The sequence below is a fragment of the Diabrotica virgifera genome, chromosome 8 (genome assembly GCF_917563875.1).
Source record: "Diabrotica virgifera virgifera chromosome 8, PGI_DIABVI_V3a".
Taxonomy (NCBI): domain Eukaryota; kingdom Metazoa; phylum Arthropoda; class Insecta; order Coleoptera; family Chrysomelidae; genus Diabrotica; species Diabrotica virgifera.
In genome coordinates this window covers 216,015,190-216,033,132 of record NC_065450.1, presented here as the reverse complement: position 1 = coordinate 216,033,132, position 17,943 = coordinate 216,015,190, and the positions used below count along the sequence as shown (strand labels likewise).

At 33.1% G+C, this 17,943-nt stretch overlaps 1 protein-coding gene across 2 annotated transcripts in view; it reads left to right on the top strand.

Annotated features, from left to right (window-relative positions):
* Positions 1–17,943, top strand: part of LOC114329429 (uncharacterized) — a 67,551-nt gene that overhangs the window by 27,049 nt on the left and 22,559 nt on the right. For both annotated transcript variants that reach the window (XM_028278527.2, XM_028278528.2), the window contains 4 exons: positions 2,203–2,337; positions 3,497–3,720; positions 8,134–8,345; positions 17,322–17,563. In XM_028278527.2, coding sequence (XP_028134328.2) covers positions 2,203–2,337; positions 3,497–3,720; positions 8,134–8,345; positions 17,322–17,563 — 813 coding nt within the window. The remainder of the gene's footprint in view (positions 1–2,202; positions 2,338–3,496; positions 3,721–8,133; positions 8,346–17,321; positions 17,564–17,943) is intronic.

Sequence of the window (17,943 nt, the reverse complement as noted above, 5' to 3'; positions counted from 1 at the left end):
TCGAATAAAAGTAGCTTACTTTTATGTAAGGAATTCAAATCTGCAATAAAAACTGGGGCATTATATTTAAGATTTTAAAGTTACCCCCCACCCCACCTCCAGGAAGTGGAGTGGGGGGTCGTGTTTGGTGTCATTCGATAGATTTTTGAAAATTATTGAATACGTATTTTTCAGTTTTTCGATCCTATGTTCAATTTGGGAAATATTCGACCGTTACTTTTGGGACAACTTATACACATAGTTTCAAAAGTTATGCATCACCCCTCGTATTCAAGATGTCTACGCTTTTATAAATCCGTATCTTTATCACATATTTAATGGGTCTTTTTTATAAAAAATATACCATTTTTGGTTTTTTATTTTATTTGATTACCCATTTAATTGACCTGGTTTTCCCAAGGTGTAAACATTTTAAAAATTTATTCTGGTGAAATTTTTGAAAACGTGATTAAAAATGAATCGTACTTCAATTTCTGAGTTGAACTGTATAAGAATTATCGATTTAACTCCAGAAGGCCATTCACAGCGGTTCGTGGCGGAAAGAGTGGGTGTTTCTCAGAGTGATGTCTCACGGATATGGAATAGGTTCCTGGAGACAAACTCGATACGAAATAGAGCTCGGTCTGGTAGACCCCGAGTTACAAATGATCGACAGAATAGATATATCAGAATTTCCATTAATTAAATTCTTCTATGTCTGTACCAGTCCTCCAAAGAGAATTCAGGCATACTACAGGAGTCAGAGTATTGTTGGCTACAATAAGAAGAAGAATTTTAGACTCAGGTTTGAGGAGTCGTCGACCAATAATAGTTCCTCAGCTACAAGTTAGACATGTTTTGGGCCGCCTCCAGTGGGCTCAAGAACTCATAGAGCACCCCAACTGTTTTGGAATTTTGTGTTTTTTTCAGACGAGACCAGAATCTGTTTAAATAGTGATAACCGGCGAATTCGTGTGTTGCTAGTTGTGCAGCTCTTGTTGGCTCTCGCCACTCACAAATTTGCCGGTTATCACTATTTAAACAGATTCTGGTCTCGTCTGAAAAAAGCACAAAATTCCAAAACAGTTGGGGAGCTCTATGTGTTCTTGAGCCCACTGGAAGCGGTCCAAAACATGTCTAGGTTGTAGCTGAGGAACTCTTATTGGTCGACGACTCCTCAAACCTGAGTCTAAAATTCTTCTTCTTATTATAGCCAACAATACTCTGACTGCTGTAGCATGCCTGAATTCTCTTTGGAGGACTGGTACAGACATAGAAGAATTTCCACAGATGGAAATTCTGATATATCTATTCTGTCGATCACTGGTAACTCGGGGTCTACTAGACCGTGCTCTATTCCGTATCGAGTTTATCTCCAGAAACCTATTTCATATCCATGAGACATCACTCTGAGAAACACCCACTCTTTCCTCCACGAACCGCTGTGAATGGCCTTCTTCAACTAAATCGATAATTCTTATACGGTCCAACTCAGAAATTAAAATACTGTAACGAAAGAAAACTCTTGATCGGCGCCAGTAATAGTAAACAACAAGAGAATGACGTAATCTAATCTTCGCGGCGAGAATCCCGAGAATTCTGGAAGGTAAATCACGTGGGCGTGCTGACAGACAAATGGATCGACTGGTATAGAGATGGAAGATATCGAGATGGGCGCGGATATTTCTGGAATGTTCCATTATAACTTTATCGCATATATAAATACGGCAGATTTGTAAATAGGTTTAGTGTATAATATAAATTCGTCTGTACAGTTATATAAATAAAGTCGTATATAAATACGAACTGCTAGTTTTATTGTAATTATAAGTAATTACAGTAGTCACGTTATAATACGATTCATTTTTCATCACGTTTTCAAAAATTTCACCAAAATAATTTTTTCAAATGTTTACACCTTGGCAAAACCAGGTCAATTAAATGGCTAATCAAATAAAATAAAAAACCAAAAATGGTATATTTTTTATAAAAAAGACCCATCAAATATGTGATAAAGATACGGATTTATAAAAGCATAAACATCGTGAATACGAAAGGTGATGCATAACATTTGAAACTATGTGTATATAATATATTGATGTTTTCTACACGGTAAATATTAAAAAAAAAAGTTAATTTATCTAGTTCTATGAAGCTTCAGACTCTGATTATCTTGTAAAAATGGCTGATATAGCACGTTAATCCTGGTTTGGTTTATTTTAGGCAATTTCACTGATTTATCATTGCTAGTAAGAAAACAGTACCAAGAGCACAGTGAAGATTTATATAACGTTTTTAAATTCAGAATGTATGAATCCAGGAAAATGTATCGATGTGATCCAAAATATCATAAAGAAGGTAATTATTAATACGATATGTTGTTTATTATACATCATTCTAATTATTTAATTCGTTGAAGTACTTTTAACCCAGACAACAGTTCACTTAGACAAGTTAGACAGCTTATTTTTTTATTCTGATTTATACATCTCACTGAGCTGTGGAGAAACATTATATCCAGTGTTGCCAACACCATTTCTCTAGATTATCCGATGATTGCTCGGAAAAGATCCGATTTGTCACGAAAATATACGCTCATAGGCGTAACCAGGGGGGTTTGGGGGTTATAACCACCCCCCACCATTTGGATGTACTTTGAGCTCTCTACGCTTAACACCATTACTATTCCATACCTCCCAGAGGGGCGCGACCCAAAATAATGACTTTATACTCGCGCGAACTCTATATCGGCTAGTACTTAACAGCCTAGCGTATCCTAGTGAGTAACTCGCTCCTGAACCTGGACATCAGTTGCGGTATACCAGTTGGAGAAGTTAGAGAAGTCTTTACCGAATGCGGGTATGACATAGGCGTAACCAGGATGATCCTAAGGGGGGTTACAACTACCTGAAAGGGGGGGTTACAACTACTGGAAGGTCTCTGAGGGCTATGGTGTTAAGCGTATAGTGCTCAAAGTACATCCCAATGGGGGGGGGTTACAACCCCCAAACCCCCCCCTGGTTACGCCTATGGGGTATTAGTGTCAAATTGTAGAAGTACAGTGGAACCTTAATAAGTCGGATTAATCGGGACGGCGGCCGATCCGGGTTTGCCGGAGAATATGGTAAAAATTAATAAAATCCAGTATAAGTACTTACAGATCAACTCCATTATCATTGCAAAAACATGAAACACATATGCACAGTACATCTAAATTACGTACAATTACCTCAGGAATACTGAGCTGTGGAGAAACAGTATATATACAGACTCGTTTTTATAATATTTTATTTAATTATAGAGTAATTTCTACATACTAACATATTTCTCAAATTGGGCTCTGTACCGCCATTCTTTATTATATTACGAATACGTGTGCCAAATATCTCGAAAAAATATTCAAAATTACAGCCGCAATCTTGGAACATGTTTTCTGTCTTGATGACGCGCTGATGTAGCCTCTTAATTTTAAGCCTGATTTAAAAGACAAAATTATTTTAAATAATTTACATTTTAGGAGAAACTTTCGAACAATTAACAAGGCTCATACAAGCACATGTTCAAAACGAGGTTGACTTAAATTCAAGAGGTACTTGTACGGAAAATTGTGCTGCGTATCCTGTCACACGCAGTTATGGATGTTACGATCACAATAGTGACTACTGCCGTCATGTCCAACCATGCAGAGGCAATATATACAATTGTCAATTCATAGAATCGGACTTCGTAACCTGTGATGGAGTAAGTAAATTAAAAATATTTACAAAGTAAGTTTCCAATCTAATACATACTACATAAAATGACAATACAATATCATTCTACATACCACCAGATTGAAAACACTGGGAACCTTCTCTGGTAATAACCTTCGAGGCTTTTAAAAAATTATAAGCCATGCGGGTGCCAAGACCATCAGAAGATGAGGGAATTTTAAAATTTGTAATTCACGTCCCATCTGCTCAGCGTGGTAAAGCTCCAACGAGAAGGTTTCCTACGTTACGTACTCCAAAAAGAGTAAATAAATTAAACATTAAAAATTTATTATTAAACATTTTCAGTTTCGTTGCGTATGCAAATGTATAAGTATTTTCAATACTCTTTTTGGAATAGGTACTTAGGAAACTTTCTCGTTATAGTTTTACCACGCTGAGCAGATGGGAAGTGAATTACAAATTTTAAAATTCCTCATCTTCCGATAGTCTTGGCACCCGCATGGCTTATAATTTTTAAAAGCCTCGGAGGTTATTACCAGAGAAGTTACCCATTGTTTTCGATCTGGTGGTATGTAGAATGATATGTTATTGTCGTTTTATGTATATTAGATTGGAAACTTAATTTGTTTCTTAGCAGATGTCGCTACGACACCCCAGCCATTTCGTTAGTTGCAATCCGGCCCGGCACGCGTCGAGATATCCTAGATCAATCAGAGGGAAGAGGATATGTGTCTACTGATTAAGGACAAAAAAGCCCCGAAACTGGCATAGACTATTCCTGCACTCTCTGATTGAACTAGAATATAATGCTGTTGTATTTTCGGGTTGCACCAAAACTGAAATTGTTTATACATTTTTATTGTAAAAATATTTTTTTTGTATTTGGGGTAAGGGTGGGGAGGGGTCAAAAATCTTCAAAAATTGCGTTACGCAATACTTGAACGCTCCCTATGAGATTTCTTGTGAGTGTATAGTCAGAGTAAAGTATATTGTGGAGTTATACTATGGCACAATATACTGTGCCATAGTGTAGCAGTGCTTTACTGGAGTGTAGGTGTATGATTTACAGTTCCTTGATAAAGTGTAAAAAGTTGTTTGCTGTAATTATTTTCAATAGTGTTTTAGCAGTTCCGCTATACAGCGTGACTGATTAGTAGGGTAAAGCTCAATAGCTCCGCTATAGTAATAGATAGCAATAAAAGTTAATAACAAAAATTTTAGCCACTTTTGAGCTTCACATTACAACATTAGTTAGAATATTACAGGGTATTCGATAACACAGTGGCAGACCTAACTTATGTTTTTTTAAATGGAACACCCTATATTTTATTTTATATTCGAGATCCTGTTAACTTCTCCATCACAAAAATATAAAGGTTTGTTATGTTATATAGGGTATTTACAAAGTTATAACCAATTTTGTATGAAAATCGTAACAAGTTCAACTCCCTGTATAAATAAAAATAAGCACAACAGCAATGGTTTATTAATGCCATATTTTTTTATTTATTGTCAAAATTTTTAAGAATTATTGATATTGCTAATTTTCTTTATATCAAATACAGGGTGAGTCAAAACGCAAGTACATTATTTTCTCAGTAATGTTAAATAGACCCTACCCTGTATTTTATATCATTATTGAAAAGTAACATTAACGTACTTTAATTTTTATATAATATTCCCTATGCCCAAATTTATTAGTTTTCGAGATATTTTCATTTTTCAGAGAAAATTATTTTAGGTGTTTAAATTTTAAGTAAGCCATGACTGCATTGACAATTGAAGATTACCGATTATCAATCCGGTAATCAATGTAACACTGTAGCAAATAAAGAAATAAAAATAATTTATTAGTAATACATTTTACAAACAAAAACACAACCACTACATGCAACATTTTTGAAACAATTAAAAACTATCTTTTTATGTAAATGCAACAAATAAACAAAGAAAATTAGTAATAAATTTTACAAGAAAACACACAAACACAAAATACAATATTTTGTGAAGACAAAAACACTACTTTTGTATGTAAATGTAACAATGTAACAAATAAAGAACAAAACATAATTTATCAGTAATACATTTTGCAAAAAAAACATGTTTGAAAAAATTAGAATCTTTTAATAAAATATTTTTAATATTTAATTACATAAGGTGTTCAAAATTATCTCCTAACACATTTATGTACGCCTAAAAACGATCATTGAATGAGCTACTTACTCTACGGAGCATTTGTAAATTAACACATCGAAATACACTTTGTATTCTATTTTTCATCTCATCCCTTGTTGTTGGAGGTATTTTATAAAGTTCATTATTAACGTAACCCCAAAAAAATCAGTCCAGTTTATTAAATTCTGGTGATTTGGGTAGCCACGCTACTGGTCCATTGAAAAATGAAAATATCTCGAAAACTAATAAATTTAGACATAGAGAATGTTATCTATAAATTAAAGTACGGTAATGGTACTTTTCAATAGTGATATAAAATACAGGGTGTTCCATTTAAAATTACTGAGCAAATAATGTATTTGCGTTTTGACTCACCCTGTATTTGATATAAAGAAAATTAGCAATATCGAACATTCTTGAAAATTTTGACAATACGTTAAAAAATATGTCATTAATAAACTATTGTTGTTTTGCTTATTTTTATTTATACAGGGAGTTGAACTTGTTACGATTTTCATATAAAATTGGTTATAACTTTGTAAATACCCTGTATAACATAACAAACCTTTATATTTTTGTGATGGAGAAGTTAACAGGATTTCGAATTTAATATAAAATATAGGGTGTTCCATTTAAAAAAAAAACATAAGTTTGGTCTGCCACTGTGTTATCGAACACCCTGTAACATTCTAACTAATTTTGTAATGTGAAGCTCAAAGGTGGCTAAAATTTTTGTTATTAACTTTTATTGCTATCTATTACTATAGTGGAGCTATTGAGCTTTACCCTACTAATCAATCACCCTGTAGAGTGTAAAATGTTGATCACTGTAATTTAATTATTTTGAATGCCTTGTTTTCTTAGTCCTGTCCTTTCTTTGATCTTCTTTGTAGATTAAATAGATCGTATCTCTTTTGAAGGTCTTCGATCTCTTTGCATTTCTCTTAAAAGTATGTATTTTTCTTTTGGTTGCTTTATCTTCTTCCTGATCTCGTGCTTAATTTCTCTGTATTTAATCTTTGTTCTTACATTATCTCCGTTATTCAACCATATTGAGTGTGTAATTCATCCATTTCTCTTTTTTCCTTGCGGAAGTCTGTAGTACCTATTTCTTTACAAAGTTCCAGTAAACGTCTGCTCCGCGATATCCTTTCACTGCTTTAACAGTGATTAGAAGTGTCCTTCTTCTTCTTTAAGTTCCATCTTATATCGAAGGTTGGAAATCATCATGGCAATGCGGACCCTGTTGACTGCCGCTCTAAATAGCTCTGCACTACTGCATTCGAACCATTCCCGTAAGTTCTTAAGCCAGGATGTTCTTCGTCTTCCCACATTTCGTTTTCCTCGGATTTTGCCTTGCATAATAAGTTGTAATAATGAGTATCTTTGCGCTCTCATCACATGTCCCAAGTACTCAAGTTTTCGTCTTTTGATGTTAAGTATTATTTCCGGTTGATTTCCTATCCTTCTAGCTACTTCCACGTTCGACATTCTTTGAATCCATGATATTCGTAGGATTCTTCTGTAACACCAAAATTCAAAGGCGGCCAACTTATTCAAATGGACTTGTTTCAACGTCCACGCTTCCAAGCCATAAAGATGAGTAGAGAACACGTAACATCGAAGCATCCTTAGACGTAGTTCTAACCTTATATCCCGACAACAAAGAAACTTTTTAAGTTTAATGAATGATGCACGTGCTATTTCAATACGTGTCTTAATTTCTTTGGTTTGGTCTACATTTGATGTTTTCCATGTTCCTAAGTATTTGTAGTTATCCACACTCTCAATCACAGTATCTTCAATAGTTAATTGGATGTTTACGTATGCTGATTTAGTTATGATCATGCATTAAGTTTTCTTTAAATTCATCTTCAGTCCGTACTCATGACAGCGTTCATTAAGGGGTTGCATTGCATTCTGTAAATCATTGTTGTTATCTGTTATTATTACTGTATCGTCTGCAAAACGTAAGTTGTTCAAAACTTCTCCATTGATAGATATACCTTCTATAAAATTTGAGAGCGCTTCTTGAAATACCGCTTCACTGTAGAAATTGAAAAGTAGTGGAGACAGCACGCAACCCTGACGGACTCCTCTCTGTAGAAGTGTTAGAAGACTGTAAATAAATTAAAATAAACATTACAATATTATGAGATGTTGTGATATCGACTTAATATTGAGGATTTTACCATGTACTTTAGTCAATTTTCTTCTAACGGTGTATTGAAATATGGCCATTAAAATTTATTTTATTGTGTTTTAGGCCCCAGGCACTCACAGGAGATATTCTTACATTCAATATAAAGGAGGTAGAACACTGGGCCAAAGAGGCAGCTGTGCTAGACGGACCGTGGATAGTTGGTGGAGATGGTTCGTTCACTGCTCATACTGCTTATGTTATTGCGATGAACCAGGTCTTAACTCGGATAGATACTTTAGTTTACGACCTTCTATAGCCGATGTAAACAATAACTGGTAAAACATATACTTCTATATAAAGACTTACGATCACAACTTTCTTAAACACATTGTTTGTACACAATTATTTCTCAAACATGACTAAAACCGATAGTCTGGGCTGATTATCGGAGAATAGGCCATTTTTGGGAAAAGTTATTTATTAGCAATTTTATTGCTGGAATCGAATTATAAGATCCTATATATTAATAATATAGGTATGCAAAGTCCTCAGATAGTGTGCTACTTTTTTTATAAACAAAATGGCGCCCGAAAATCGTGTTTTTTCAATTATTGCTCTATAACTCCGATGATTTTAATTTTACAACAAAAACACCCAAATAAATATTCATCGTGATTAAATTCTGCATAGAGACGTGTTTTTTCCGATATGCTCGGATGAAAATTTTCCTCGGAAAATGCGGGTTTTCCCAAGAAAATCTTTAATTTTCAAATAAAGTTTTAGATAAGTAATTATCTACCAATAATTAAATAATTTGGTGACTTAAAAGCCTTCTTGGCATAGATTATAGTTCCACAAGCTGATGAAAATTAAACGAATATTTTAGCAACAATTCAATTGTTAATTAATAATTTACGGTCGCAATAATAACCAAAATAATTATGATACACTGATCAAACTTTGAAATCTTATAAAGATGAAATCCTTATTTAACATTTTATCGACAAAATATTATTTTTTTATTTTTTTGCATAATCTTTAAATGTTTAAAAAAATAGTTATAAACAAATTAACGTTTCTCAGAAAGTTTTTATTATATTGTAATTTAAAAAATAGCTAAAATGCGCATTTCAAATATATTGAAAATGAATGCTTTAAAACTTTTTTGCAACCATTTGCAAAAAAGTTATGAAACAGCAAAGTAAACATACGATTACTACGGTGTTTATAATTTTTTTAAATTATTTCAAAGCGTAGAAGTCAGTTTAAAGTACAATCTAATTATTTACAAAAAAATATCGATTATCAGTTTATTGGTTATATTTTAATTAAAGATTATAAATATATTTTTTTGTAATTTACACGCGCGAAAGTAGAATAATACAGTACTGTAGCTAAAATTTTCACTCGGAGCGACGACCGGCCGCGCGAGACGTACACTTTTATAAATAATGTATGCTGCGTGTCAGTCGCTTCGAGTGAATATTTCAGCTCCGACTCTGTATCAGGCCTACTTTTGCGCCAAAAATTACAAAAAAAAAGTATTTTTAATCTTTGATTAAAATATAACCATTGCACTAATTTTATACATTCTTTGTGAGTAATTAGATTGTACCATAGACTCACTTTTAAGCTTTGAAACAATTAAAACAAATTATAAACAACGGAGTAATCGTATATTTATTTTGCTGTTTCATAACTTTTTTGCAAATGGTTGGAAAAAATTTTTAAAGCATTCATTTTCAAGACCTATGACATACGCATTTTAAGTATTTTATAAAATTAGAATATAATAAACAATTTCTGAGAAATGTTAATTTTTTTATAACAATTTTTTTAAACATTTAAAGATTATGCAAAAAAATGAAAAATTTATATTTTGTCGACAAAATATTAAACAGGCATCACACCTTTATAATCTTTCTAAGTTTGATCAATGTCTCATGATTATTTTGGTTGTTATTGCGACTGTAAATTGTTAATTAACAATTGAATTGTTGCTAAAATATTCGTTTCATTTTCACCGGCTTCTGAATTTATAATTTATACCAAGAAAGCTTTTATTTCACCAAGCTATGTAATTATTGATAAATAATTACTGGCCCAAAAAATTTATTTGAAAATTCGAGATTTTATTGGGAAAACCCACATGTTCCGAGAAAAATTTTCGTCGGAGCAAATCGGAAAAAACATGCTTCTATGTAGAATTAAATTGGGGTGAATTTTTATTTAAGTGTTTTTGGTGTAAAGTTAAAATCTTCGGAGTTATAGAGCAATAATTGAAAAAAATAAGATTTGTCGGCGCCATTTTGTTTATAAAAAAAGTAGCACACTATCTGCGGACTTTGCATACCTATATTAATAATATATAGGATCTTATAATTCGATTCCAGCAATAAAATTGCTGGTAAATAACCTTTCTTTGTGCTTTACTAATAATACCAGCGTATTATAACTATTTTTTTTTTCAAAATATAAAGGTTATGCAAAAAAAGGGAAATTTATATTTTGTCGATAAAATATTAAATAAGCATCTCATCTTTATAATCTTTATAAGTTTGATCAATGTACTATGAGTATTTTGGTTATACCAAGAAAGCTTTGATGTCACTAAGTTATTTAATTATTAATTAATAATTACTTACCTAAAACTTTATTTCAAAAATTAGAGTTTTTGTTAGGAAAACCCGCATTTTCCGAGGAAAATTTTCGTCGGAGCAAATCGTGAAAAACATATCTCTATGCAGAATTTAATTGCGGTGAATTTTTACTTGAGTGTTTTTGTTGTAAAGTTAAAATCTTCGGAGTTATAGAGCAATAATTGAAAAAAATACGAATTGTCGGCGCCATTTTGTTTATAAAAAAAGTAGCACACTATCTGCGGACTTTGCATACCTATATTATTAATATATAGGATCTTATAATTCGATTCCAGCAATAAAATTGCTGGTAAATAACTTTTCCATGAATTTTGCTAATTAGCCCAGAGTACGACACACTTTAGTGGAGATACAGTATGGTGCAACTAAAAGGAATATGTTCATTTTTTCGTGAATGGGCGATTTTGGAAATAAATCCCGAAACAGGTCGATTTTTATTTTTAAATTATGATTTTTTGACATATATATATATATATATATATATATATATATATATATATATATATATATATATATATATATATATATATATATATCATACTAGTGACGTCATCCAACTGACGTGATGAAAATAGGGTAGCGTGCTAGCTCATTTGAAAGGTTATTCAATTCTATATTCAGTAAAATAAACATTAACATAATTATTTATGTAGGGTGCCACAAAATTTTTTAATTAAATTAATTGACAAAAAAAAATAATGTGGTAATTTATTTAATTCAAAATACATTTTTCTGCCGTCAGAAAAGAGAAAGAAAAAGTGTTTATTTGAAAAATAAACATTGATTTTCCCTTAAATTCAATGTTAAAGCTGCCACCCAGCTGCGTCTTAGCAGAACATGAACAACTTTTATTCCAAATTCCTCATTCACTTCTAATTATTCTGTGAAGTACTCTGTCTTATACTCTGTTCACTATTCTTCTTCTTATGCTACTTCTATCGGAGATTAGAAATCATCAAGGCTATCCTGACCTTGTTTACAGCTGACCTAAAGAGTTCATTAGTGGTGCAGCCAAACCACTCCCTCAAATTCCGCAACCATGACATTCTTCTACGGTCTAGATCCTGTTTTTCTTCTATCTTTCCTTGCAATATATTTTGAAGTAACGCGTATTTATGTTCTCTCATTAGGTGACCCAAATATTCGAGTTTTCTTCGTTTTTTCGTTAACAAAATTTCTGAGTCTTTTCCTATCCTCCGTATTACTTCAAGGTTTGTCACTCTTTCAACCCAACTTATCTTCAGCATTCGACGGTAGCACCAAATCTCGAAACTTTCAATATTTTTTATGTTGTTCTGTTTCAGAGTCCAGGCCTCTACACCGTATAATAGCGTGTTAAATACGTTGCCTCTTAGCATTCTTAATCGTAGAGGGATTCATATATCTCTGTTGCAGAAAAATTTTCTCATCTTTATGAAAGGTGGCCCTGGCAATTTCGATAGGTCTTTTTATTTCATTGTTTTGGTCTCCAGTGTCGTTTATGAAAGTTCCAAGTATTTGTAACTTGATACCTTTTGAATTTGAATGCCGTTTATACTAATATATGTGCTGGTTGTGTCATGTTTTTACTGAAGACCATATACTTGGTTTTTTTGATATTGCTGTTTATGTCATAATTGTTGCAAGCAATATTTATGTTTGTAAGTAATCGTTGTAATCCTTCTACTGTTCTTGCAATTAGTACAGTGTCGTCCGCGTATCGAATATTATTTACAACCTCTCCATTGATTACGATTCCTTCGTTTGCTTTCAAAAGGGCTTTCTGGCAGAGGCTTTCATTATAAGTATTGTTATGATCTGCTTTCTCTTACTTTTATAATAATTAGTACTTATTTAATTAATGAAAATTTATTATCTGAAAATTTATCAATAAAATCCTGTGGGCATAACTGTCCCAATGAAACTTTTACCACATAAATTAATTTTAATTCAACAAATATTTATCGGTTTGTTCTTGATAACATTGATAAAACAAGCTAAACAAACAAATTTAGGTATTCGCAAAACTACTTATACTTCCTATTAAATTTTTGAAATTTGGAATCTCAGTTCATATGCTTTTACTCAAAAAAATTAACTTCTGACCATAAAGAAAATCTATCACATAAATTATTGACTGACCTTTTGATTCACACACAATGATGTCTCCTCTTGACCCAAACAGCTCTTCCTTGTTGATTATGTTAGGCTACCCATCAAAGCCCTCTCCGTTCTCAGCATCAATCCAACAGCATACCAGCAACTAATTCTCCAAAACACGAGCCAGGCCTCTTTTAACCAGTACTCGTTAAAAAAACTCCAAAATTCTTTCTCACAATAATATTCTCTCCTTTGGACTTTACAGAATCAAAGAGGTATTTCTTCTCAATTTGATCTGTCTCTCGTTGCACTTTTCAGCTACACTCTTCACTATCTAACAACCACTGATACTTGCTTCTGAACTATTCACGAAAATTTTGACTGCTCTTCTCGGATGCCGGTCACATAATAAACTAATTTCCTAAACTATCTGAACGTTCAACCTTCTCTCATCCCCATTCCACTTTTTTACTCGAAAAACCCATGCATCCTTCCAAAACAAATACTTCTACTCAGGATAATTACTTTTCGGGAATTCTACAAATTTACTTGGGGCTTAAACAAAGAAACTTAAAATTCCAACTATCTCTACATTACTTTTTTAAATATAATAATTACCTGTGGCTTTTGGCCTAGCCCGTAACAAAGCAACCGTGTTAAAATTATAATCCGAAATAAATTGTTTATTCACATCACTTTATTTACTAATGTCTTTAATTCTTCAGGGACAAACTCATTAAGGATAAACCCATTGCTTAAAAGCTAACTTCTAATAAATAGTTACAAATCAATATACAGGGTGTATCAAATTTATGTGCCCGCGTTATATTAAAAAAATAAAAATTTTATTCTATCTTTGATTGACAAAATGATACACAATAGTATATATTAAATAGCAGTGGTGACAAAATACATCCCGCTCTTACTCCTCTACGTATTTCTATTGCTTGTGCTGTTTTATTTTCTATTTTGATGTTAGGTTTCTGATTCCAATACAAATTGAGAATTATTCGCAGATCTTTATTATCTATGTGTTTTCTTTCAAGAGTGTCTCTTAGCTTATCGTGGCAAACTCTGTCAAATGCTTTTTCAAAATCGACAAAACATGCATGTACTTCTTGATTAACGTCTAGGCATCCATACTCTGCCGAGTATGGGCGAGTACCATACTCTGTTCACTTCTTCTTCAGGTTCCTTCTCCTATCGGAGGTTGGAAATCATCATCGCTATTTTAATTTTATTGGCCGCACTTCTGAATAATTCTAATGAGCTGCAACCGAACCACTCTCTCAAATTTCTTAGCCAGGATATTTTGCGTCGTCCTGGGTTTTCTTCCCTTGTATCTTCCCTTGCATAATTAACCTAAGTAATACGTACTTCTCGTCCCTCATTATATGACCCAGGTATTGAATCTGGATGATATATTAGTTACTTTTTCAGTCCACTATATTCTGTGGATTCTCCTGTAGCACCACATCTCAAAGGAGTTTAATTTTTTGATTTCAGACTGTTTTATTGTCCACGCTTCCATGCCGTACAGTAAAGTAGAAAAAACGTAACAACGTAGCATTCTTGTGCGGATCTCTAGATTAAGGTTACGGTTGCAAAGTAAGTTCTTCAATTTTATGAACGTGTTTCTTGGCATTTCTATTCTAGATCTGATTTCTTTTGTTTGATCTCCATCTTCGGTTAGCCACATTCCTAAATATTTATATGTTGTTACTCTTTCGATCGTTGTATTATTGATGATCAGGTTATCTACATTTTGTAGTTTTTTTGAGAATATCATTGATTTCGTTTTCTTGAGATTCATTTGCATTTACCTTTTACATGCATTGTATACTGTATTATGTACTGTAGATCTTCCATGTCACTTGCAAATATGACCGTATCGTCCGCATATCTAATATTATTAATGCTATTTCCGTTGACCAAAATACCTTCCACAATATCCAACAAATCTTCTTGAAATATCACTTCACTGTAGACGTTGAATAAGAGTGGTGAAAGTATGCACCCTTGTCGAACTCCTCTAAGTATACTTACACACTCTGTCAGTTCTCCTTCAACCCTTACTCTTGCTTTCTGATTTTGATACAGATTCGATATAATTTGTAGATCTCTACTATCTATGTTTTTGGTCTTAAGAATACTTAAAAGCTTTTCATGTTGAACTCTGTCAAAAGCTTTTTTTTAATCTATGAAGCAAGCATATATGTCCTGATTCATATCCAGACATCGGACATCGTTGTGTCAGAACATTGACTCCGAATAATGCTTCTCTAGTTCCTAGACCCTTTCTAAAACCCATCTGTGAATCACTTATTTCTTGTTCTAATTTCACGTGGATTCTGTTATGTATGATTTTATGGAAGGTTTTCAATGTGTGGCTCATTAATGCAATTGTCCGATAGTCATTGCAATCTTTAGCATTTGTGATTTTTGGAATCGTTACAAAAGTTGAGAGAAGCCATTCTTTGGGTATGTGTCCCGTCTTGCATATGGAGTTAAAAAGGTCTACCAAGATATCAATATTATCTTCATCAATTATCTTCAATAGTTCAATTGGTATTTCATCGGGTTCTGGAGCTTTTCTACCTTTTGTGTGTTTTATGGCATAAATAACTTCCTCTTTCATTATTTCTGGTCCCGTGGTTTCTCCGTCAACTTCTAATTGTTCTACTTTTTGGTCATAAAATAGGTGTTCAATGTATTCTTTCCATCTACGTAATTTGTCTTGTTCACATCTCTGTTCATTTGTACTCTATTCACATCTCACTGTAATTTTCATGTAGCCATAGTTTATCTGGTACTATAAAGTTGTTTTTTTTTTTTCGCCGATCACTCTATATTCAGTTGTTTATATTTTATTCTGGAGAAGAAATGCACGAAGAAGAGGAAACGGTGGACGAAGAAGCAGACGAAATACACATTGCAGTCTCAAAAGAGCCAACAATAGATGAACTCGAGGAAGTAATACAGAAGAGCAAAAATGGAAAAGCTCCAGGAAAAGACGAAATTAACATGGAACTTATAAAATATGGAGGAAAGGAACTGAAGGAAAAAATACTATCACTATTGAAAAATATATGGAAGGAAGAGAAGATGCCAGAGGACTGGGAGATAGGGCAGGTAATAACAATACATAAAAAGGGAGACCAACAAATTTGTGAAAATTATAGAGGAATAACACTACTAAGCACAACATATAAAATATTGACTTCGATAATAAGAAAAAGATTGTCAAAGATCACGAAGAAGAGAGTGGGACAGTACCAATGTGGATTCACAGAAGGAAGGTCAACAATAGATGCTATACACACAATAAAACAAATAATGGAAAAAAGCAAATGAATACAAACTGCAATTAGAAATGCTATTCATCGATTTCAAACAGGCATTTGATTCGATTAAGAGAAAACAACTAATGATTGCCCTGGAAAAACTAAAAATCCCACATAAACTCAGAAAATTAATAAATATGACAATGAGAACTACCAAAATTAGCATAAAGACGCAAAGAGGCGAGACAGATGAATTCATTATAAATAAAGGAGTGAAACAAGGGGATGCCTTTTCCACGACACTGTTTAATCTAGCTTTAGAATATGTACTACGAAATATAAACAAAGGAAACCTAAGAACAAGAGGTGGACAAATAATCGCATATGCAGACGACATTGTTATTATTGCAAAAAATAGAAACATAATGAAAGAAATGCTAGAAGAAATAAAAGAGAAAGGGGAGACAATGGGACTCACATTAAATGAAGAAAAGACGAAAATATTAAGACTAGGGAAACCAGCAATAAAAGGAAAAACCAAAATAGGAAATTCAGAGTTTGAAGATGTAGAACATTTCAAATACCTAGGAGTGACAATAAGCAAAACGGGTGAAAGAATACCAGAAATAAAAGAACAAATATTGGCAGCGAATAAAGCTTATTTTGCAAATAAAACACTACTTAAAAGCAAAATACTGTCTATTAAAACCAAGATGAGAATGTATAACACCATAATTAGACCAATATTATTATACGCAGCAGAAACAATGACGATGACTAAAAAAGATGAAGAAAACTTAAGAATAGTGGAGAGAAAGATCATGAGAACCATACTGGGACCAATCAGAACAGAGCAAAATGAATATCGAAGCCGAACAAATGCAGATATTAAGAAAGTACTAAAAGAAGATATCGTGACCAAAATAAAGCAATGCAGAGTTAGATGGTTAGGTCACATCTGGCGGGCAGGAGATGAAGCAGTGACATATGCTATGATAGAATGGAATCCAGGAGGAAGAAAGAAAAGAGGAAGACCAAGATCAAAGTGGTTGCAAGAAGTTGAAGAAGACTTAAAAAACGCAGGAGTCAGAGAATGGCGGGGAAAAACTAGAGATAGGAAAAAATGGAGAGAAATCGTTAAGAAGATAACATAAGCAAAAGGGACTGATCCTCCTAAGAAATAGGATCTAGAAAGCTTACGCGACTTAGCCCCATATCGGGGTGTACAGTCACTATATATATTATATTTTATTTATCTAAGCAATTCTGTATTATTATTTATTTGTAGGGTGGTAACTGGGATGCGATTTGTCAAACGAAATCGCATGATTCATATTCAAATTCAGCAGGGCGTGTTATTGCCCTACGGATATATTAACCAAGACAGCGTACATTGGAAGCCGGTAGATGACTTTTCGATACAGTCTTGGGGTGCTGTTGAAGGTGAAGATTACCATATGATGAGATATCTAAAGAGCACCATGAATTTGGACCAATTAGAAGTTCCGAATCGGAATTGTGTTATTACAGGTAAGTAATCAAAATATTGTTATATTGTTCTTCTTCTTCCTCTTCTTTTTCTTCACTGGCTTTACAACTCGGGGTGAGTCTTGGTCGCATCCACTATAACCCTCCATCATATACGATATTGCGCTTCCATTTCCTATTGTCATACCCCAATGCTAGAAACCGCTTCAACATCATCCTTCCGTCTTTTACTATAGCCCGATCAAAGAACAATCTAACCCCAAAAAAATAAAGGAAGGATGAAAATTTGGGAATAGGTAGTTGAAACTGTCTATTATTATATAAGAAAAAGTTTACAAAAATGGAGAGAAATACCCCTTCTCGAGGGTGAAAAATATACATTTAAAATAAGTCCAGAATTGAATAAAATGATTAAATCTAAG